This window comes from Amphiura filiformis, chromosome 1, assembly GCF_039555335.1.
Source record: "Amphiura filiformis chromosome 1, Afil_fr2py, whole genome shotgun sequence".
NCBI lineage: Eukaryota > Metazoa > Echinodermata > Ophiuroidea > Amphilepidida > Amphiuridae > Amphiura > Amphiura filiformis.
Genome location: NC_092628.1, coordinates 98,023,485 through 98,046,069, shown reverse-complemented (window position 1 = coordinate 98,046,069; position 22,585 = coordinate 98,023,485). Strand labels below are relative to the sequence as shown.

Genomic DNA, 22,585 nt, shown 5'->3' with positions numbered 1-22,585 from the left:
GACTGTATAATTATAATTTTCATATAGCATACTGGCCTGCAATGATCGATACTAAGTGACTTTCCTGTTAGTGTTCACCCATGCAGGTTCAAGAGTAACCATGCATGCATGTACGGTGAAGATGTGATACCAACATAATTAATTAGAACCATCTGAGGACCAAATGCAACAGCTATTGCTAACAACTATGCCGAATGAAAATTCTAATTAATAGTCCAGATCTAAAATGATAAAACACACATAACATGTCGATTATTAGTTTGATAAAGTACATTGTGGCAATATATTTCATAGACTCGTCCTAGGCAGATATCATATTGGAATGTATAGCACAATACATTCTATACATGTACTATGTAGTACATTTATTCTCTTTAAACCAGCGTAAAAATGTTTTTTTAACCAACGTAGGTGTATATGATATCCTGGTAAAATGAGTGGAAAGGTATTCAAGTTGAAATGGCAGCTTTAAAATGTAAATAAAATAAACCGAATTCCACATCATGCATGTCGCGTGTATTTCAGAATAATTAGGCCTTTACAAACCACATCTGTTATTGAACGCCCCATTTAGCAATTACAAACATAATTAGCACGGGTATATATTTAATTACCATTTAATTATACATGAACAGGCGACAATATTGGATATTGATTGGTGTAATTTATACAGCAGTCCAATTGGCACACAGATATTAAATTGGCATGGGAGATACAACTGATGCATCTGAAACCACAAAATATATATTTGCAATCTGATTAATTATCACTTTTAATATGTTAGAAATAGGTCACAGATATTTGAATAATGAATATTTTAATAGCTTATAAGTTATATTATGATCTTCCATAAGGATCAATCACGCTCGTGATCATCATGATAAATATATCCAGGCCAATTTATTCTGAAGCAAAATTATCATGTAGTAGGCCTACCAACGGGAATGTGCAAAATATGTTTGATACAAACAAACAGTGGGGTAAGGAACAAAATGTGCATGGTGATCGACCATTTTCAATGTCTGGAAAAGCATTCACGTCAGATCACATCCAATATCTGTGGTCAGATCAAGTTGTTTTCCAGAGATTTTGCAGGTTCGATCCCTTCGGCAGTGACGGCAAATTGAAAATGGCAATCCCTCAACTTGACTCTGGTGACTGATCGCTGGATGATGATGATGTCATCACAGATCCCAATGTCATGCAGGTCGTATGCAGATGCTGCCCTTCTGGGGTGACACAATATGTTGTACATGTAGATCATATTGAAACTAATTTGTTTTCATCATGGTTTTTACTTTTTAGTATCAATTAGGCCCCTACACATTGATAATTATTTAGAAGTGTGATATGGCAGCAGGGAGATCCGGCTTAATGCACTAGGTTGTTTTTTTATTTCAAGAACCTAAGAGCTCATCGGTGAAGTTGTTTCCATGGTAACTCAATCTCAATTTTATGTATACAGAATATGAGCATTTTAATAAATTGCACATTACAGAAATTATGTTGAAAACAATATATAGTTAATACAGTAGGTATATAGAATACACAAAATAGTTAACAATGAATACTTGGTGCACATGGTTCTATGAATGGAAGATACAAAAGCCTTATGTACGTCAAATATAATTTAGACTATAAATTGAATTTCTAAGATTCCCATTTGTTTGAAACAATTCATATTGATGAGGAGGACAAACAAAGTTGAAATGATGCAAGGTCACAGAAAAAGTGAATTTTAAGAATCGGTTTCTGAAAAACAAAGGTCTCAACAAAAACATTTTTGAAACAAATTTCCTGAGGCGAAATTTAAAAGTAACCTTTTTAAGTTTCAGCATGTCCTGTGTATAAAGTAATTAACAGGTAACCATTTCATCTCAGATTCCAGATGACCGTTATTTCTCAGAAACCAATTCTTAATCGTCAAAAACAAAGTGAATATAGTGCTGTGAATGTGATATTTATAGTTTACTTGTTGTCCAAACCTGTGGTTTTACATTATAGTTTATACGTCATCATATTTTGAGGCAAATATTAATTGAACAGAAAAGTCATATATCTTTGTCATGTCATCCCAGCAGGTGTTGTCCACTTTACGTCAAAAATCTTATGTTCTTTTTTGTTTGGTTATATTACTCTTAAAAATACAGACGTCCTAAGCAGAACAACAATACAACGATATCGATTACGATCAAACTGTAATAACAACATTATTGATCTGCTGAGCACTGTAGCCCACATAATATTAATATTTAAATTATAGTCTCAGACTCTAAATACATTGCAGACTATATTTATTATAGCTTAATATTTATTTAGGCAGAGACTGTTTCACAGTGTGCAAATTTTCAACAATTCAAATTGGAAAATTTAATTTCATTTATAATTATAAGTATTTTTGGCCAAATCTAAACAGTATTAATTAAGCCTGCTAAGAAAACGCGATTTTGGAGGCCAAAAAACGCACCCCGATTTTCCAAAAAACGCAGAAATCCGCGATTTCCCGCCAAAAACGCAAAATCTAAAAAATAAAAAAAAATTTTGTTGTTGTTGTTGTTGCTATTTTCATTTTTTTTTTTTTTTTTTTTTGATAGTCCCTGGACCAAACATCAAGGGCTACCATCATTAAAAAAAAATGGAAAAAAGTTACCAAAAAATTACAAGTTTGTATCCAAATGGGACCGATTTGTAACTTGTGTTCACTGCATAGTCTATTGAAGATATAAAATGCATTGGTTTTGTACACAAGTCTATATCTTAGATAGATTTTGAAGTGAACACAAGTTACAAATTGGTCCCATTTGGATACAAACTTGTAATTTTTTGGTAACTTTTTTCCATTTTTAAAAAAAATGATGGTAGCACTTGCATGGTGTTAGGTCCAGGGACTCTCCAAATTTTTAGATTTTTTTCAAAAATGTCAAAAACGCAATTGGAGCCAAAATACGCAAATAACGCAATTGCGTATTCTTAGCAGCCCTTTAAAAAAATCTAAAATACTGTGTATTTCACTTGATCAAAGATTATTTGAACGATATCCAGGTGTGATGTAAAGCGTTTTAAGTTGAAACAGGCACCGACGTTGTATCTTGACATTTTACGGATATTGAGCGCATAATGTTGTAATGGGGTGAAAAACAGGTCAAAAATAGTAAGAAAGCGAAAGCGAAAGGCCCCTGCAGCGTGTTAGTTAATTCAAACAATACCCTACAAAAGTAACACAATACACAGAAGGCCAATTTAAGGCTGCAAAGAGAGGCCCCAGGGTAATACATTTTGTGTTATTCCAAAGAAAATACTGCTGAAAAGATTTTATACCCTGAGTAAACATGATTGACTTGTAAGAGAAACATTAAACGTTACGTAAGTGTAAAATAACAGTCCAGGCTAAGGAGTTTGTCTGATTAACATATAAAATTTGGCATACGCTTGTGAAAGGTTTGATACTTGTTTTCTGAACAAAATCGAATTTTAACATTTTAGACAGTTGCATGTACACATACTCGAAAAAGGTGTAAAAGGTTATCCGATTATCCATGCGTGATTGACATACAAAAAGGATTTCATAAATAAGGTTAGCAATTTAGACCCTTCACTAATGATAATAATCTGATTAGTTTGTGTAGGTTTCCAAGGTGTTGAACAAGATCATAAGTATGCTTTTTATCATGGAGCCGGTGTCAAGGTGTGAAATATCTATTTAGGACCTATCCGCCTATCATAAACAGAATTTTCATATCACACGACTACATTAGAAACTAAACAGATTTTTCGAGGTTACTTAACAAATACCAAGGAGCTTTAACAGGTTTTAGGAATACATTTAGTTGATATAAAATATTTGACAGTTTTCTGTAGACTTCACTGTTCTTGCCCTCGAGCTTTCGGTGGTTACACACAAATTCTGAAAAGGTGGGAACATCGAACATTAATTGTGGAAATATTGAAGTGTTCTGACAATTTTCATTGACAGCCGTCGCTACCTGCCCCTCTTTTTCTGGAATTTATCAGCTCTTTTTCTTGTTTCTATCATATCATAAAGTGAATCTACGGCTTCAATCAGCCCTTCTCCTGTAATAGCACACACGGGGTGGATTTGATATGGATGTTGCGACCTCAATTCTTTTAGTCCCAAGGTCTCGACAAGTTCATCTGTATTTACCGCCTCTCTCAAGTCTTGTTTGTTGGCAATAATAAGCACAGGAATCCCGTGATTTTCGGGATATCTTGCTACCCGTAATAATTCACTTTTTGCTTCTTCAAATCGTTCTGAATCGCAACTGTCAACAACAAAAACAATCCCTTCAGCCGCCCTGGTATATGACTTCCATAATGGCCTGAGTTTCTCACTCCCTCCGGCATCCCAAATCTTCATGCGTATTCCTTTCGCTTTTCCATACCTTAGAGTCACTTTTTCGGCATTGAAGCCGATGGTAGGGACGGCGTTGATAAATTCGTCTAATTTCAAACGGTACAAGACCGTGGTTTTCCGGATTCGTCCAATCCAAGTAGAACGATATGAAGAGGGTTTGCACCCGGAGCTGCGATATTCCTGTCCCCATTTTGGTGTCAGGAGAGGACGTTACCTGAGCCGACAATTTAAAATGGACATTGAATACCATTTGTCTGTGTGTATAAAAACCAGAGTCAAGACCCGAGTCCCACCGCGAGTGGGTCAAGAAGATATAGCAACGAAGTCTATTTGCCACAAACATGAAAGATCAGATTTCAGATATGAAAAATACCCAGTATTTTCAAGTCAATTTCAAAGTCGTTCATTATGGGTCGCGATCCAATTGCATGTAGAAAAGCCGGAATGAATCCATATACATACGTGTTTTTTCTTCTTGACTGTTTTACAGCTACTGAAATACGAAATACTGAATACAAGTAGAAAATGGAAAACATAAACACACTGCACAGCGATATCAGTTCACTTTGGTTTACCTCAAAATACTAGTTGACACGCTCTATGGCGACGACTGGTATAACAATGCTGTTTCATGGACCGAAAATAATATCTGGTGACTAGCCCTTTGAGTGATGCCGTGGTTTGTAATCCGTATTTATAGTTTCTTTGAATCATCCAATTGCTTCATCATCGGATGAAAGATGGCTGCATGTATGCCTGTCGATGATGAGTGATGTTATTTTATTTTCAGAAGCCGACCTGTTTCAGTTTCGTGCATGCATCACCGTTGCTGCATTACCGAACGTTATTTACGGCTACTGTATGTATACCGCGCATCATCTGAATCTGACCTGCATCTCGCCATATCGCTAGCTAAATCGATACGATCATCATGTTCAAGCCGTTCCTTCCACGATATCGTTAATTATTCCGATTGTTTCAAGTATTGTCTTCCTCTTACATACGTTTTTACTATATGACTGAGTCAAACAAACGCCATTAACTTCATAACATGCTAAATTAGAGCCTGATCACGAATCGCCCTCGGTAGATGTAGATCATTAGTGCTCCCGTATGTGTGCGATCCATTCATAACCATTCATCCTGCTAGTCTGACACGCCGGTCGTTTATTTTCAGTGGTCCAACGACCTTGCGTTGACATAATTCGCCCCTAGCAGATAACAATTGAACGACGTCACTAATTTTATCCATATAAGGACATTGGACGGTACCATTTAATTTTAACGGGGAGAAGGTATACAGATTTACAAAGGTTCGCCCCTGGGGTCATATCGTATAAACTAAAATATAAAATCGCGCGGGCAAGAAGCTATGAAACTTGAAAGGGGAAACCATGGAGTATTGTGATAAGAGACAAGGGCAGTGGCGTAGCCAGCACTTTTTCAGAGGTGGGGGGGTGGGGGGGGGCAAGACACATTTCAAGGGGGCACCTTTTGGCGACAAAATCAGTTAATGTTACAAATGCGCGCGAAGCGCACGAAAAATGTTGCCATATTGAAGCTAAACTGGTGAAATATGATACAGAAAGTGAATAAATTCGCGCTTTTTAGGTTAAAATGGCAAAATATAATGTAAATTTGGTCAGAAACACAAAAAAGTCTTAAATGTCGGGGCGGTCACCATCCCACAAGGGGGGGGGGGGCACAGTGTCTTCGACCCTATATCTTCATGGCAGGAATCGCCATGGTAGGTTAAATCCACAGCCACGATTAGCCATTTGGTTCAAACCTTTAAAGCTCTTTTAAACTAATAATTAGTCGAGGGACATAACTAAGGCTACTCACAATAGCCGGGTAATCGATCTTGGTTGTGCGTGATTAAGCTTGTATACCCCATTGAGGTCAATGGTCATCGACTTTATACTGCCTACAGTGAGTGCAGCTGTACTACACGCTGCACGCTGTAGTCCATAACAGGACCAACGCAATATAAAATGGTCAAATTTTGAGTTCAAAGCGCACGGCCAATTTTCAAAGCGCATTCTAGCGACTATCATATCTGTTCAACACGTATTTCCAAGTTTATGAGACCAAATCTGGTTTCTTGAGAAAAAAAAATCATGACGGGAGATATTCATCATTTTCTAACCCGGTATCAGAAGATTTTCGTCTGATATCAAAATCGTGCATAGCAATTCACGTGTATCGATCCCGTGTATTCATTTTAGTGTCCCTTCTGCACCAAATAATTATTAGCCAGGCGGTGTCGGTGTGGGGGGGGGGGGGCAAGAGGGGGCAAGACTTTTCCGGGGGGGGGGGCTGCCCCCTTGCCTACGCCACTGGACAAGGGAGCAAAACTATAACAAAGTCACAACGAAGCATGAAATCTTTTGAAGTAGCATGCATGCTGGGAAAATCAAAGGAAGAACTGTGCAAATGGACAAATGCGCGCGAAGGCCGAGAAATGTGCAATTTAATGCCAACAACGGGGCCAAAAATCCAAAATAAGGGTATAAAACCGGAAGGAAGATGTACATCAAAAAGTCATAATCAAGTTGAGGAATACAATGGAGTGAGATTAAAATTCAGCAATTTTGAATAGGGTATAACTTGCTAGACTTGAGTCCAGTCCTCATAGGGTTAAGGGTTCAAAAAGTTACATAGACGTACAGCATAGACTTAAGTTCACTTAACTCAGCATCAGGATAATCTAGTGATTATGAACTGTCTGTAGCTGGGAGGAAAAGTCGTCCATTATTTGAAAATTTTGACATTTCGTATTTAAGATATACATTTTTCCCAAATAGACCTAAACATTTATTAAATAGGCCGATATGATATGCCACCCTGTGATATGCTATCCTAGACAAACAGCGCCATCACAGAAAGAACTCGTCTACACAAATGTAAACGATATAGAGGGCCAGGAACTTCATAAAGCCTGGACAGACAGACTGAGACATAGGTAGGCCTACTGCTGATCCGTTTTCAGCATGCGTTTTCAGTGTCCTTTTTGCGACGGTGTGGGGATGCAAGGATATTCTTTCTTTTCAAGTACATATTACACTCAGTTAAATTCACCCCGTGTTATTGTTTGTTTGTTTGTTTACCCAGGCTGATCCGTGCGGGGACACATGCTAATCCATGGGAAATCCATGGACCGTTCCAAGCTCATACTAAAAAAGCACAAGCTTGGATAGCCAGTGTAGGCTAATATAATGCATGCTGGCCTAGATAGCTTTGATAAACAAAGCAAGAAATGGAAGAAAATAGCAAGGAAAAGGCGAAAGGAGAGAAGGCCACTCCCAAACACAATTGTACAAATTATTTTACTCTTAGTCCTTACTTCGTGAGAAAGGAAACTGGAATTCCAATCTCAAGCCCCGATGCAAAGGTACACTTTTGAAGTTAACTGGGGATGAGTTCGTACACATACATTCTCTGTTATACTAGAGGAAAATCTCAAATTTGTGCTTACATAAAAGTTGATAACCTATGTATCTTTACTGATTTTGACACGCCAAATCCAAAAAGGAGGTAGTGCCTAGCACCTAGCACTGCAAAGGAGCTGAAAGTTAACCTTACCAGCACCTCTTGGTGCTGGGTTTCTCTCGGGTGTCTTTCCAAATGGGTGCTCCGTCTCAGGTCTGGAGACCTGCTACTGGAAACCTGTATCCAGTACGACTTCAGGGTCGAGCTGTCGGCGACTGAACTGGCTCCCCCACTAGTTTTCTTTGGATACTGGTGAGAAGGGTGGCTGGGCATCCTGTGAAACGAAATACGTCGGCTCTGGAGAGCTGGATGGCCGCCGTGCCAGCAATTCCATTAATGCAGAAGGACCCGGCCACCTACTGCATTCACTTCTAGCCAAGATAGTTAATGCGAGAGGCCGTAATCAATGTAGAAACCCGGCAACCAATGGTGGGAATCGGTCAGACGATGCGCCAATTGCTACTGGGGAAGAGGAACATGTTGATCCGACTCACTAGGCACAACTGTAATGACGCAGAGTGTACTACCGACAACCCTGAGCACGAAAGGAGCAGCATGAACCTGAGAGAATATGGAAGTCATAGGAACATTTATGGAATGTTCAAGGTATGACTGCTGGAAAGCTAGAGATCATTACATCCAGAACGGAAGAGCAGCACATTTGTATTCTGGGCATATCAGAAACATTGATGGCTCAACCAAGAACGTTTTACTGCAGACAACGGATACACAGTGATATATTCAGGCAAAGATGAGGGAAAACGGGAATTCGGAGTTGGTTTTATCTTGTCGGACAGGAATACATCTAGATTCTCCCTGGGCTTCAACCCAATACAGCGACAGAATCATCTCTCTCAGACTGCATGTTCACCCTTTCAACATCTCGATCTTCCAGGTTTATGCACCAACATCCACTGCACCTGATGAAGCTATGGAAAGCTTTTATGGTCAGCTCCAAGATGTAATGGATAAGATCCCCAGCAAAGATATGCTTATCATCTTGGGAGACTGGAATGCAAAAGTTGGCAAGTCTGACAACAAATCAAGGTCAATTGGAAAGTTTGGATTGGGAGAAAGAAATGAAGGCAAACGATCTGATTGTTGGAAACACCTTCCAGCAGCACCCTCGCAGATTGTGGACTTGGAGGAGTCCTGGCGGCAATGTGAGAAACTTTTTGCTGAAAAGAAGATGGCACTCTTCATTGCTCAGTGTACGGACCAGGCACAGACAGCAGCAGTGACCACCAGCTACTTGTCGCACGGATGAAGTTGAAACTCAAAGCAAAGTAGAGAGTGACTGATGAGGACAAAATCCCAGAGCAATACACAGTTAGTATGGGGAACAGATTTGAGGCACTTCTTCGAACAGATGAGGAAGAAATCTCTGCAAATGAATTGTGGGAAGAAATGATGGTAGCGGTGTTAAGTGCAACAGAGGAAAACATCGCAAAGAAGAAGAAATGGAAGCAGCCCTGGATATCTAAGAAGTCACTAGAGTTTGCTAATAAGGGACAGGATGACAGAAAGAGAGGAGATATGTCAGAATGGAGGAAACAATAAAGGTGTTTGCTTTGGTAAAGGAACTGACTCAGAAAACTTAAGCAAGATCTGAATGATAGAAATGGCAACACACTTATTGAGACCAAAGACATCAAGACCCGATGGGCAGAATACTGAACTGAGCTTTATGAACAGAAAGCAGAAGAGGAATCCACCACCAATGATTCGGGTGAAATTGACCCTGAACCACCACCTGTATGAAGTTCGTCAAACAATGAAAGAGATTAAAAATGGGAAATCACCAGGCTGTGATGAGATTCCAGGCGAACTGTGGAAGGCATCTGGAGAGCAAGGTGTGATCATCATGTGGAAATTGTGTGATGAAATCTGGAGGGAGGTGGAATGAGGACTGGAAGAGAGCAGTATTTATCCCGATACCAAAGAAATATAAAAGAGTGCTCAAACCACCGAACCATCAGCCTGATCAGCCACGCCAGCAAGATTCTACTCAAGATCATTAATAATAGAATGAGACAGAGGCTCGAGACTAAGATAGCAGATGAACAGGCCGGTTTCAGAGCAGGAAGAGGTACCAGGAATCAAATTGTCAAAATTCGTAACATTGAAATATGCAGAGGACATTCCATTCCATTCTACCTTTGTTTCATCCATTACAGCAAGGCATTTGACTGTGACAACCATCAAGTCTTATGGGACATCATGGGGGAAATGGGATTCCCCGGTCACATGGTGAAGCTCATCAGTACGCCAGGATCAAGAAACTTCAGTCAGGACGAGTAGAGGTGAGTCAGCGTGGTTCCAAATTGGCAGAGGTGTTAGACAAGGATACATTTTGTCTCCCCAGCTCTTCAACATATAGACGAATCCAATTTCACACATTCCTACACCTCAATGGCAGCCATAGCTGGGTCACCCCTTAGGTCTATCCCACCTTAAATGTGAAATGATGTGGCCTTGGTCGGGATATTAAACTGCATTCCATCACCCGTGTTATACGCAGACAAAACAATGATGAAAGTTTACGATTTTTAAGCAGATTTAATCCATCCAATTTGGCAGTAACAACACCAATTTGGTGCAGACGGGACCCAGTAATGGCTGACTAAATTCTGACCATCACTTGGCTCGGTGGATTCGTCTATATGCTTCATGCGAGGTGTTCTGGAAGACTCCTGAGGTGTTACCATAGGTGGTCAGCGGATCATAAATCTCAGATATGCAGACGACACAACCTTGGTTTGCAGTAGCAGAGAGGAATTGATGGATCTATTGAGTATTGGAAGCAATAAAATCAGCGAGTGAACAGAGGGGACTGATCTTGAACAAAAGGTCATGGTTGTAGATGCCGGCCAAATTGATACAGATGCAAGCTTTTCCTTGGGGGGTGATCTCATTGAAGAGGTGGAAAGCTTTGAATTTCTGGGCTCCATCATTAACACCAAAAGTGCACCCAAGAGATAGAGCGAAGATTGACAATAGCTCAGAGTGAAGTTTCAAACATGACCAAATTGTGGAAAAGTAGACTTTCAGGGATCTGAATCTTGGACGATGAAACCATCTGATAGGAAGAGACTGGATTCTTCTAAGCTGTAGGTGCGATCGACGCCAAAATCCAGAGGATCCGTGGACTGGGCTGAGAGGAAAGCAAATGAGTGGGTTCTTCAAGAGCTTGGGAGCAAATGTCATTGCCAGAAAGTTATCCTACTTTGATCACATCACCAGACATCACTGCCTTAAAAAAATCATCCAAGGAATGGTCGAGGGAAAACGCAAGAGAGGCAGACCTGCAGCGAGCTGGCTTGACGACATCAAGATTATCACAGGCTTGGGCATCAAAGAGGCCACTAGGGCTGTCGCTGACCACATTCAATGGTATCCTCTACTCTAATATGAACCACATATGTGTATGCAATGTGACCTTGGAGAGAAATCCAAATAAAGGTGGTAACCAAGCATTATTTTGAGTCTATGACCTCCGAAATGACCCCATATGGTTGTAAAGGGGTCAAAAATCAAAATGCTCTGATTTCATTCATTAGCATATCAAATTATCTGTCTGGTCGTAAGGATCACAAATGAAAGGGGACAGTCGCCATTAGAACCTATAACATTGCTGCCATGTAACATATTCACTATACATTACAGATAGTGAAAACGTATCTTTTTCTCACAACCTGAATCTAGACAAACAATTTGATACAAGTTTCATGAAAATCGGAGCAACTTTTGCATAAAATTGGGTGATTTTGCACCCCTGAAATTTGATTTGCCTCCCCCCTAAAAAAATCCGTGACATCCCGCTATTTCTAAGGACCGTTATCTCTAAGGTTCGCTATCTCTAAGGTTCGCTATCACTAACGTGTAGTCTATGGAGATCAGAATCCCGCTATCTCTAACCTAAAAAAAGGTCCGCTACTTCTAAGGTTTGATATCACCAATTTGGAATAAGGTTCGCTAGTTCTAAGGTTCGATATCACTAATTTAAAATAAGGTTCGTTATCACTAATTAAAAATAAGGTTTGCTATCACTAATTTTGAATAAGGTCCGCTATCACTAATTTAATGAAGGTTCGCTATCTCTAAGGTTCGCTATCACTAATTGAAATAAAGGTCCGCTATACCTAAGGTTCGCTATCACTAATTTTGTTTAAGGTTCGCTATCCCTAATTAATTAAGGTTCGCTATCTCTAAGGTTCGCTATCACTAATTTTGATTAGGGTGCGCTATACCTAAGGTTCGTTATCACTAATCTTAAATAAGGTCTACTTTCTCTAATTTTAAATAAGGACCGCTATCTCGAATTTCAATAAGATTTGCTATCTCTAATTTCAAATAAGGTCCGCTATCTCTAATTTAAAATTGCATTCTCCTATGAGCTTCGATCAAAATGCAAAATTAGAGATAGCAAACCTTATTTGAAATTAGAGATAGCGAACCTTATTTGACATTAGAGATAGCGAATCTTATTTAAATTAGAGATACCGAACCTTATTTGAAATTAGTGATAGCGAACCTTAGAGATAGCGAACCTTCAATACATTAGTGATAGCGGACCTTATTTAAAATTAGAGATAGCGAACCTTATTTAAAATTAGTGATATCGAACCTTAGAAATACCGAACCTTATTTAAAATTAGTGATATCGAACCTTAGGTATAGTGGACCTTTCTCGTAATTAGTGATAACGAACCTTAGGGATAGCAAACCTTAGATATAGGGGTCCTTAGAGATAGCGAACCGTCGCCAAAAAATCCTGTCGCCGTCAATGATCAAAAAATTACAAAGAATGAATCATATTGACATTGGAAAAACAATCTCTACACACTTGTATTTAGTGTTGCACATTTGCATGATGTGTTTTAATTACAATGATAATTACTCTCTCATCATAGCCGTAATCAGAAGCATGTATTGTTACCAAACAAGTTGCGTCTTAAATTACTTGTAAAAAAGAAGAAAAAAATAACCACATTTATGGTAGGTAATACATGGCATTCAAACAATCACACAAAATATTAATTAATACACAATACAACATGAATAATTGCTTAATTAACATAAAAATAATTTGTACATGTGAAGTATATGTACATTTCGATAATAATTTTACAACATATCTATCTCCTTTTTAAAGTGATACTGTCATTCATTGTGCAACAAAATAAATTAATTCTTCATCTCTCCATTTTTGTTCCTTCTTTGAAAGTAACCCAAATCCTCCCATTTTAAACACAGAAAACAAATGCAGTAGTACAGAATCAAACTTTTGACTAAACTCATTTGTAAGTCAAGAGTTTGCTAGAAAATATTTGAGAATTCATGAACATACCAGTATATAGCAGAAAAGATAGCAAAATAACATCATAGCACAGAATGCAGAATCATCATAGCCATCCAATAGTTAATATTAAACATACATCTGCCAAACATGTTGTGATTTTCTCTTCTTTTCAGCATAATTGTGGTACATTAGATTTTCCAATTTTAAAATATATATTTTTGTCTACAATTCTTACAATTTCTCATGATTTTACAAGAATAAGACTAATTTCTTCTGAAGAGTTGTAAACTTTGAAAGTATGGCAAGCCGCAGTCTTTCAAGAAGAGTTGGAGAGCTATACTAGATAAGGTATATAGAATGAAAGAAAAGAAAGGCAATAGGGAGAATTGAGTGGTTTAATCTGAGAGCAGGTGTTCTCTAATTAACCACATATAAAAATACTGAGCGATTACTGAATAGGGTGCAACACTACTCATCTTATTTCAAGACTGCCCTACCCCAACCATAAACCCCAACCCTAAACTCCGTAAACGAAGACTGGACTCAAGTCTAGCAAGTTGCACCCTATTCGGTAATTGTACCAAAAATACATTGAAAACCATGTCTACTGGGCATTCAATTCGACCTGTTGGCTTTGAAGAGAAAGTACTTCAATATGTGCCTGACAAACTTCAAATTATAATGTGTACATGTTTGTGATATGCATGAGCTCATACTTTAAAACTAATTATTATTTGATTTCCAGCCTTCATCAATAAATGACAGTGTTACACTATTTTAGTCCACATGAGTAACAATCCAGCATGATCAGTTTTGTATTCCTTATTTATAAATAAGAATTTATAAATTAACCATGGGATACATGGTCATGAGCCATTACACAATATTGTATCAGCAAAAAGTACCTAGATAAGCATTCACTCCATACAAATGAATAGGAAAACAAGATGTTGGTATTCATGAATTTTCACAAAATGACTGCTGCAAAAAAATCTGAAAATTTGTAACAAAAAGAAGGATTGCAATTCTTTGTTTTGCCAAATTTCATGAATAGGACACTGCCAACTTCTGTTTGGAATAGTAGACCTTTTGAAAATGGTCTTTTCCAGCTCTATATAGAGTAGACATCAACAATTAGTACAAGAAGAAAGATTGCTCTATTTATAGTTCAATTAAATTATGTGCTATGTATTTTTACATGAAAGGTCAATCAACTACCCCACAAAAATAAGTTTACGAAGATCTAAATCTTACACAAATGTGATGCTTGTCAAATGTTTCACAGATACTGTCTAACATTAGGATATTGCAATACACAAAACGCAGTACTCAATACAGATCTAATTTACAAAGGAAAAGAACTATCCAAATGCTGTGATGGAAATGTCAAATAACTTGCAACATGCGAGCTTCTGTTTCTAGCTAGTTAACTATCAAGAATGGTAGATAGTACATCTGCATTAAACTACAGGTAATTCAAAGACAAAAATCTAAAAAATATACTTTTATATGCAATGCCATATATGAGTTTTATCTTCTATCCTTGATGAAACTGAACGTTTCAACCAGAACTCCCTGATTCGTTGTATAACAATCAAAATATTCTACAATTTAAAAGCATCAAACACCGAATTTCAGTGCTCTCACTTTGTACACATCTATATGCCTTTTGAATCCCAATTGAAAGAAATGTTTGCAATAATATAATCAAACATATTCAGTAAATTGTACATCTCTTTTTTCCAGTTTCTGTTATTCCCAAATCATCCAAACAAGATTGCCATGTTATCTACAAGTACATTTTGTTGTGTCTTTGAGTGTAGTAAACCCATAATTTCCTTTGCAAACTATAAAATAAGGTTCAATGGGCTATTCCTGTTGAAATCCACACCCCCTATGGAAGACATTGCCTTAATCTCCTACACAGGGTGTAGATCTCATATGGAGTCACCCATTCAGGTAACTCCACTTGAAATTCACACTCCCTGTGTGCAATATTCATGTCTCCCAAAGGGATATAAGGATTGCAACTGGAATAGCCCCATGTTATTATCATGATTATAGACATACATAGATTTGAAGTAAGAATAAGAATAATAAGTTATAGTATGACTACAAGTATGCCAGAAGCTATCACAGTACCATTGTCAGTTGTGTCTCTTGACTTCATCAGGACCAAAGTAAGTTGAAAAGCAGTAGTATTTAAATATATAGAGCTGTATAAAACATGTCTGTTTGATTGACAGAAGATCAAATTAATTGGCAACCACTGTTCTCAAACACATGAAGTGAAGAACAATATCCTATATAACTTACATACCTGTCTTACTTCAGCAATTTTAGGGTAGTTTCGGCCTTTCATTATATGGACCTGTAGTGAACACAAAGTGTGATGGCAAGTGTTGATGACTAGCATTCAACAGTAATTTCACATTGTATATTCCATAGATATTATTACCTTTGGGGAACAAATCTTAGAAATTGGAATAATGTTATACTCTGATAATGTAATACTTAGTGTGGTATTTAGTGATGATGATGCTCCAGATATTTGTTTATTGCAATTTAATTAAATTTAATGTTCTTATTTTAATTTTGTTGTGAAAAAGAAACTGATAATAGTGCTGAATAATAATTTGAAAAAACGACAGTCTTTGAATCGATCCAACAATAAGAATGAACATTTTGAAATCTCTTATTACATCGCCATCTTTGATTGGGTTAGCCCAGTATGATTGTGTACTAGAAGTCAACCGGTCATGGACAAATAACATAAGGAATGGACACAGTGAAATAGCGTATCAAGAAAAGGAGAACTAAAGAAATATGTGTCACATCATCATCACATGTATCTTTAACGACCACCAAGCTACAGGTATCATTTTGAAACATACACCATACAGATTACAGATGATGTAGCAGTCTGCTCAGATTATACAGATGATGTAGTAGTGTAAATGAAGCACTTGTTATTCATTCTAACATAACCCCCATGGGCCATTATACAACTTCATGTTCACATAGATTTATCAAAACCCTGGAATCCATTGCATTTTTTTTTTCTGCCAGTATCCTTTTAAAAATATTTATGCCTTGTATTTTTCAGAAAGATTATTCCATTTATTTTGTTGTGTATGTTCCTTGTTTTATTTTGGTAAGTTTGAGTTCAAGGTTGAGTTAAGTTAAGTCACTTTTTAGATTCAAGTCAATAGGCCCTACCTATTACAGTATTGTGAAGTGTGCAGTGACTGTTTGCATTGGGCGCTATCTTAAATCACTTTATATTATATAATATTATTATCATGGTCTGCTAGTAATTATTGTCTGTCATTTCAGTTGCCAAATCACATACTGTCTTATCTCAAAAGGCTGCCTTGTGTGATCTTTATGATCATTTTTGTATTTCATAATGTTATTTGATATTGCATTATGCTTCTTCTTTTATGAATGGATTGTAATATTGAGATATACCTCAAAATTAATAAATAAAGTTAGTTTTACAAGTGTATGTCAACACCATTCGATAGCAATAAAAGTCACACAAAGTAGTCATTTGAGATATTGACGCGACCAACAATTTGCTTGCCTTGCCATAACACAGTATGTCACAAGACAGTCCCAATTTATAGCTAATCAGAGGCATACTTCAAAATCATTTGGAAAAAGTAGCAATTGTTTGAATTCACTGACAACATTGCACTCTCATTGGTAAATCAATTCCCCATTATCTATACAAGCACAAACATTATATCAATGATGTGCTCACAATCCCAATGCAAAACCTTGCAAATATAAAGAATACTTTGTGAATTACTACACATATAAGCTTTGGCCTTATACATCTATTTATATATATATATATATTCTCTGCAATGATAAATGGTGTCCTTGAATGCTATTGCAACAATTGAAGAGAGAGAATAATGCACATCAATGCTAGTATATGATGTGTACAACAATTAACCAATTTATTCATGGTCTGTTCTCTACCAAATCATACAAATGTAGGCCTGGCAGCAAACATACCATCCATGATGCATAATATGCATTGCTTACTCCTCATTCAAAGTGATACTGTTCCATATTCTACCCATAATTCACTGCAAATGTACACTATTTATGCCAGCCAACTTTCAAAATGGCGGACCTGGGTGTAATTTTTTGTATTTCGCCCGTGTTATGGTAAGCATATAATCATGATTTTTTTTTATCAAAATGTTTTTTCTATAATAAATGCCCCCTTTTGAAAAATGTCATGCCCTTGGCTGTTTTAGGAACAATATGATGGCTCAATCAATTTGTGATCAGCTCCCTCCAACCCAAATCCCATACACAATGTAAAATGAATGACAAGTTGTCAACACTGAATGAACTCTCAATGATGCTCAATTCTTTGCACTATGTTGACAAGGATGTCCAACCTGGTTTGGTTTAAACCAGCCCTACTGGCCTCGACTGCCAGACTGTGGCAAAATTGCACACATACACACAGATGTAATATGTGCAATATTCTTCACATCTTCCCAGGCTGCACAGAACCCTCATTATGGGCCCCAAGTGGCCTAAGGCTGCATCTGGGTCACCCAGCATACTGTTTCTATTAGGATTTCATACCCCACAAGTAGTGTACATGCAAGTAATGTAAATAACAAGTAATGTAAATGACCACTTTTCAAGACAGCCACACATGGGTGCAAAGCTCTTATCCATAGCATTCAAGGACACACCGACTTTATCAGTAACCACTAATATGTTCTGTTACATTCTTATATTGAAGACACATACTAAGTGTGTGCTGCAGGTTAATTTGTGTCCTAATTGAAATCATGAAGTTATTTTGTTATTATATGTGTAATATACTTCATATTAAGATGTGCATTTTGCTATTATAGCATTATAGATTAATATAGAAATCCACATTGAGTGTCTTTACTGATATATTGCACACACAAGCACGCATACAGACAATAATGTGATCATTGTGATTTGTGTCTTTTTATAGTGATCCATACAGAATGTCACAGTACATATAGCCCCTCCTCTCTATTCATTTCTATAAGGCAAACATGGTATTCTCTGTTTCTTCCATCTGCATTTGTCTTGCCGGTCTGTTTGTTGGCGCTGGTCCACCTTGATTACCAGGGGAGTGAATCGCCAGCTTGCGCTCTTTCGCTAAGGAATTTGTCGAATTCTGAAGAAACAAAAAAGAAAGCATAAGAAAAAATTATGAAAAGGATGGCTTCAGAACCCAATCGCCGGTGACATAGCAGAATCTGGGGTTTAAAGGTCTAGCATCGTTGGCCTGGTCAACTAAATACCAACAATTACTAAATGTTTATACTAGGAATTGGGCAGGTAGCCTTGTCCTTACATATCACAATGTTCTTTTAGATGGTCTGCCAGTGGTTAAGTATTGAAGCCATCCCTAATGCAAATCATCTAGCCTTATTATGTAACTCCATTGGAAAACAAACATTTAAACTCTGGTCCTGTAAGGCAGTTTTCAAATACTAAGCTTTAACAGTGACCAAAATTTTGCCGCACATAGAGGGTAAGATAATTTGAAGAAAATTATGAATGAACACCTAAAACAACCATGATTATGTAATAACATTGGCTTTTGTTAACAATATGGAAAAACACTACTTTGTCCCCAAGCATGAAAACCAGATATGGTGGTTCCTGTAATCTTTAAGGGACTTTCAGAGATCCAAGGACCCAAAAAAATCTGTAAAATTGTCTGAAGTTGCTTAAAAATGGTTGATAGAACAGGAAATACCCTTAAACAACTTTTGTTTCAGAAATGCAAACAAAATGTGAAGAAAACTGAAAGGTTATGTCCATCTTTTAAGATTACATCTCCTATTGGATATGCACAGTATTCCTGACACCCCAGTATAGAGAACTCTCTTGACATAAAAATGCAGTGTCTCTACCATTTTTCACCCTGATGTGCCAGTGACATCAATGCACATTTTATCAGGCGCAGCTTCAAGTTTGCTAGCGGATGCTCAAAGTGCTGGTGTATGCATGAATATGCTTAAAGACTCCACATAGATGCGCACATGAAACAGCTGCCTCAACGTGTCGATGCCACTGCCACATCAGCGTGAAAAATGGTATAGCTTATTCATTGTAGGGGTTATTTAGTCACTACATGAGTAAATATTCTAAAAGTGCATTTAAAACAACATGTGGGGAATAATGTAGTTTGGGCCTGACGGATCCCTGATTTAGGTATGACACTGACCTGAGCTTGTGATACCTCCCTCTGGTTCCTCAGGTTGGTGAGTATTAGCTGCTGCAAACCCGTCTTCTGCCTTTGACTGGAAAATGCAAATAGTTACAGGATGAGTTATTGCTATGAAGGAAGATGGTGTTACTTTACATCAGAAAATTAAAAGTCCCATGTGTGTATGGACAACAAAATGACACCTTGGGATTGAGGACAAATAATGCTGGATATGGTCCAGGGGGGGTCACTCCCATTGTAGCCTGTACACCATCCGCGATAATGAAAACGCGTAAAAGGGTCGATTTTTAGTGGGTAGGCACGATACTGCGTGTCGCGTTTAGGGTGTCAAAACATGAAAAATTGGAAAAAAGGGTAGCAAAATTGCAATTGCTAAATCACGCTGAAATGAAATTTAGGGTATGAAATTTGATGTTAGGAATGAAATCCCTGTTTAGGGTGTCGTTTTAGCCAAGGGTTAAATCCTTGTTTAGGGTGCTTTTCAAAAGTTGATTATCGCGGATGGTGTACAGGCCACAATGGGAGTGACCCCCGGGGATATGGTAGGTTATTTAGCAGGTGGTATAAACATGCAATTTAGTGACACAGTAAGGGGTTCCCAATCCAAGTGTACATGTAGCTACCCCTATACATTAGATGTTAAAAAGAGCGATTACAACATAAACCTACCCTGAAAATTATTTGAATTTCACACAATATTCACAATATCTGGAAGCCAACATTTAGCACTATCAATCTATTTCCCACTCCAAGGAGAGAGAGTTACACAAAGGAATGATGATACCAAAAGTGAAATAGTTCTCATAATCATGCATGAACCCTAGAGACGTTACATTGATTGACTGGAATGTTTTTTGGTAAAACATCAGAATTACCCACATTTCACTAACCCTTAACCTCAAATCAAACCTTAAAATTGGTGTACATGAACAAATAAATGCAAACTAAGCAAAGTCATTGTCCTTTATCTTGAAATTAATAATATATCAGTTGTGCCCTTATGGTACATCATTTCTCAGCAAGACCCCTCCACACTTGCCAACTCACATGCTCTGTTTATATGTGACCGTACAGCTCGAATGAGCCGTAAATTCCCTAAATTGTATTCTGAGTTAGAGTGTAAAATGTGTATGCAGGTCGTATTCATCTGCATCTCCAGCTGGCGCAACATCTATCTCATTTTGATAGTCAAGCACCAATCAATAATCCTATTATTGAAGAGGATAATAAGCTTCTACCTTAGATGGCTCTGGTCTTTGTTTGCTTTGGCTAAATCCTGTTCAAGTGGTGGGTTACCAGGCATTGTATTTTGTATAGGTATGTATAACCAACAATTAACAATGAGAGAACTTTCTTGAACCTTGTTGACTTGGGGATGATTTGATATGACCGCCAATTATGACTGTTTGATATTTATTGCCAGCAATGTGGAAAAAGAGACACACGTAGAAACGAAAAAAAGCTACCATTTTGTTGAAGGAGCAAAGTTTAACAAACCATAACCCCGCTTCTGGATATCTTTTGAAGTCAAATAATATACCATTTTAAAGCTTATGATGTTTATTTTCTAAACGCAAAATAAAACAATTTTGACAGGGGGAGGAATTTACGGCTCATTCGCCGTGACAGGTCACATATTGCATGAAAAGAACCAGGCCAAGTGATGCTACATGCCTTGTTCAACTAAGTGCTAATATTTCCTGACATCATTCAATTAGCCAATCAGGACCACATCTATTCCTTATTTATGTGGTACACATGGTACATGCTAAAGGAATTATGAGAGAGGTTGTAGAAAGGTAACTTACCAAATCACTTGCTTGTAACCATTTCTCCATCTCATCTACATCTTCTGGACCACCAGGGAGCCCCTGAAATAGACGAGACAAACCAATAACTACAAGAGAATCTACAAGTCTGTGTGAGCATGGTAAACAGGTTATAAAAGGATAGCTAACTCACTATTACTATACCATTTTCACCCTGATATGGCGGCGACGTCAACATGTTGAAGCAACTGTTTTGCATGCACATCTATGCGGCGTCTTTAAGCATGTGCACACCAGCACTTTGAATGAATGCTAGCGGTTTGAAGCTACACCCAATGTAATGCGCACTGACGTCACTGCCACATCACGGTGAAATATGGTATAGGTTGGTATGTTTATAAGAGGTAAGGGCTACTTTTGGTCAACTGTCATTTGAAACTGAAGTAGAATATTGCCACTTGAAGTTCTCCCATAAGAGATTTCATACATCAATGTTGATCAGCATTTATGCCTGATCATGAGCACCAACGTTCAATACCATCAAGTCATCAAATAACAGTGTTTGATTCAGTACACTACACCTTCATGCATAATAGGGAAGGCAGGTAGAGATAATGAAATGTTTTCAACAAATCGGACGTTTTCACCTGAAACCATTAACAAGGAGTTCAAAGAAGCAATGAATATCATTGACAATTTCATGCCAAAAATCAGCATGACAGCTTGTAGCAAAGGATTCAGCTGTGTGCACCTGAATCATTTGTTTAAAATGTTCTTACAGTCAATGGTTACCTATAAGACATACATCATTCCATGCATTATATATATATTCAGAGAGCACAGTAGTATGTGGCTATCTGTCTGTACGTGTCACATTGTTCTTATTTTCTGCATGATTACATTACAATTGGTAACCTGGAAAACTTAAAGCTCATGCTTTTAGGGATGAATCAGGATTTGGCCAATGATTGGAACTAGAGTGGAATGTATTGGTTATTTCATTTTTAGGTCAGCTGATTTATGAACAATATGAATAGCTATGATATATTGATAAATACAGATAACTGATTAACGAGCATGGTACAAATAAATTCTTGCATTTTACTAAACAAAAACATGAAACAGAATGTTTATGTGGGAATAAATAACAAATGAATCTACTGAAAGAATATCCTACACCAAGTACAGTTAAGATCTGTAAATTATAGTAGCTTATTGCTTTCCAAGATAAAGTAAATTAAAACAATTCCTTTTCGCTTTCCAAGATAAAGGTTAACTAAAACTACACTTTTTTGCCTTCCAAGATAAAAGTAAAGTAAAACTATACTTTTTTATTTTCAAGATAAAAGTAAACTAATACTACACCTTTTTTCTTCCAAGATAAAAGTAAACTAATA

General features: G+C 37.4%; 3 protein-coding genes across 3 annotated transcripts in view; 1 reads left to right on the top strand and 2 right to left on the bottom strand.

The window, feature by feature from the left end:
• Positions 1–3,644: 3,644 nt before the first annotated feature.
• Positions 3,645–8,137, bottom strand: LOC140164907 (ADP-ribosylation factor-like protein 4C). Its single transcript, XM_072188294.1, is given in 3 exon segments — positions 3,645–4,488; positions 4,491–4,552; positions 7,953–8,137. Coding segments are annotated over 3 exon segments (756 nt in total). The 3' UTR covers positions 3,645–3,979.
• A 1,629-nt stretch (positions 8,138–9,766) lies between these two features.
• LOC140164898 (uncharacterized) lies at positions 9,767–10,165 on the top strand. The gene has a single exon (XM_072188282.1). It carries the CDS (start codon positions 9,767–9,769, stop codon positions 10,163–10,165), a length of 399 nt encoding a protein of 132 aa, XP_072044383.1.
• A 4,809-nt stretch (positions 10,166–14,974) lies between these two features.
• The window catches only part of LOC140159662 (TOM1-like protein 2), a 33,831-nt gene continuing 26,220 nt past the window's right edge, over positions 14,975–22,585 (bottom strand). Inside the window, exons 15-17 of the mRNA XM_072183161.1 lie at positions 21,228–21,290; positions 19,417–19,492; positions 14,975–18,357 (exon numbers count right to left, since the gene is read on the bottom strand). Of these exons, the coding sequence (XP_072039262.1) occupies positions 18,302–18,357; positions 19,417–19,492; positions 21,228–21,290 (195 nt within the window). The 3' untranslated portion in view covers positions 14,975–18,301. The remainder of the gene's footprint in view (positions 18,358–19,416; positions 19,493–21,227; positions 21,291–22,585) is intronic.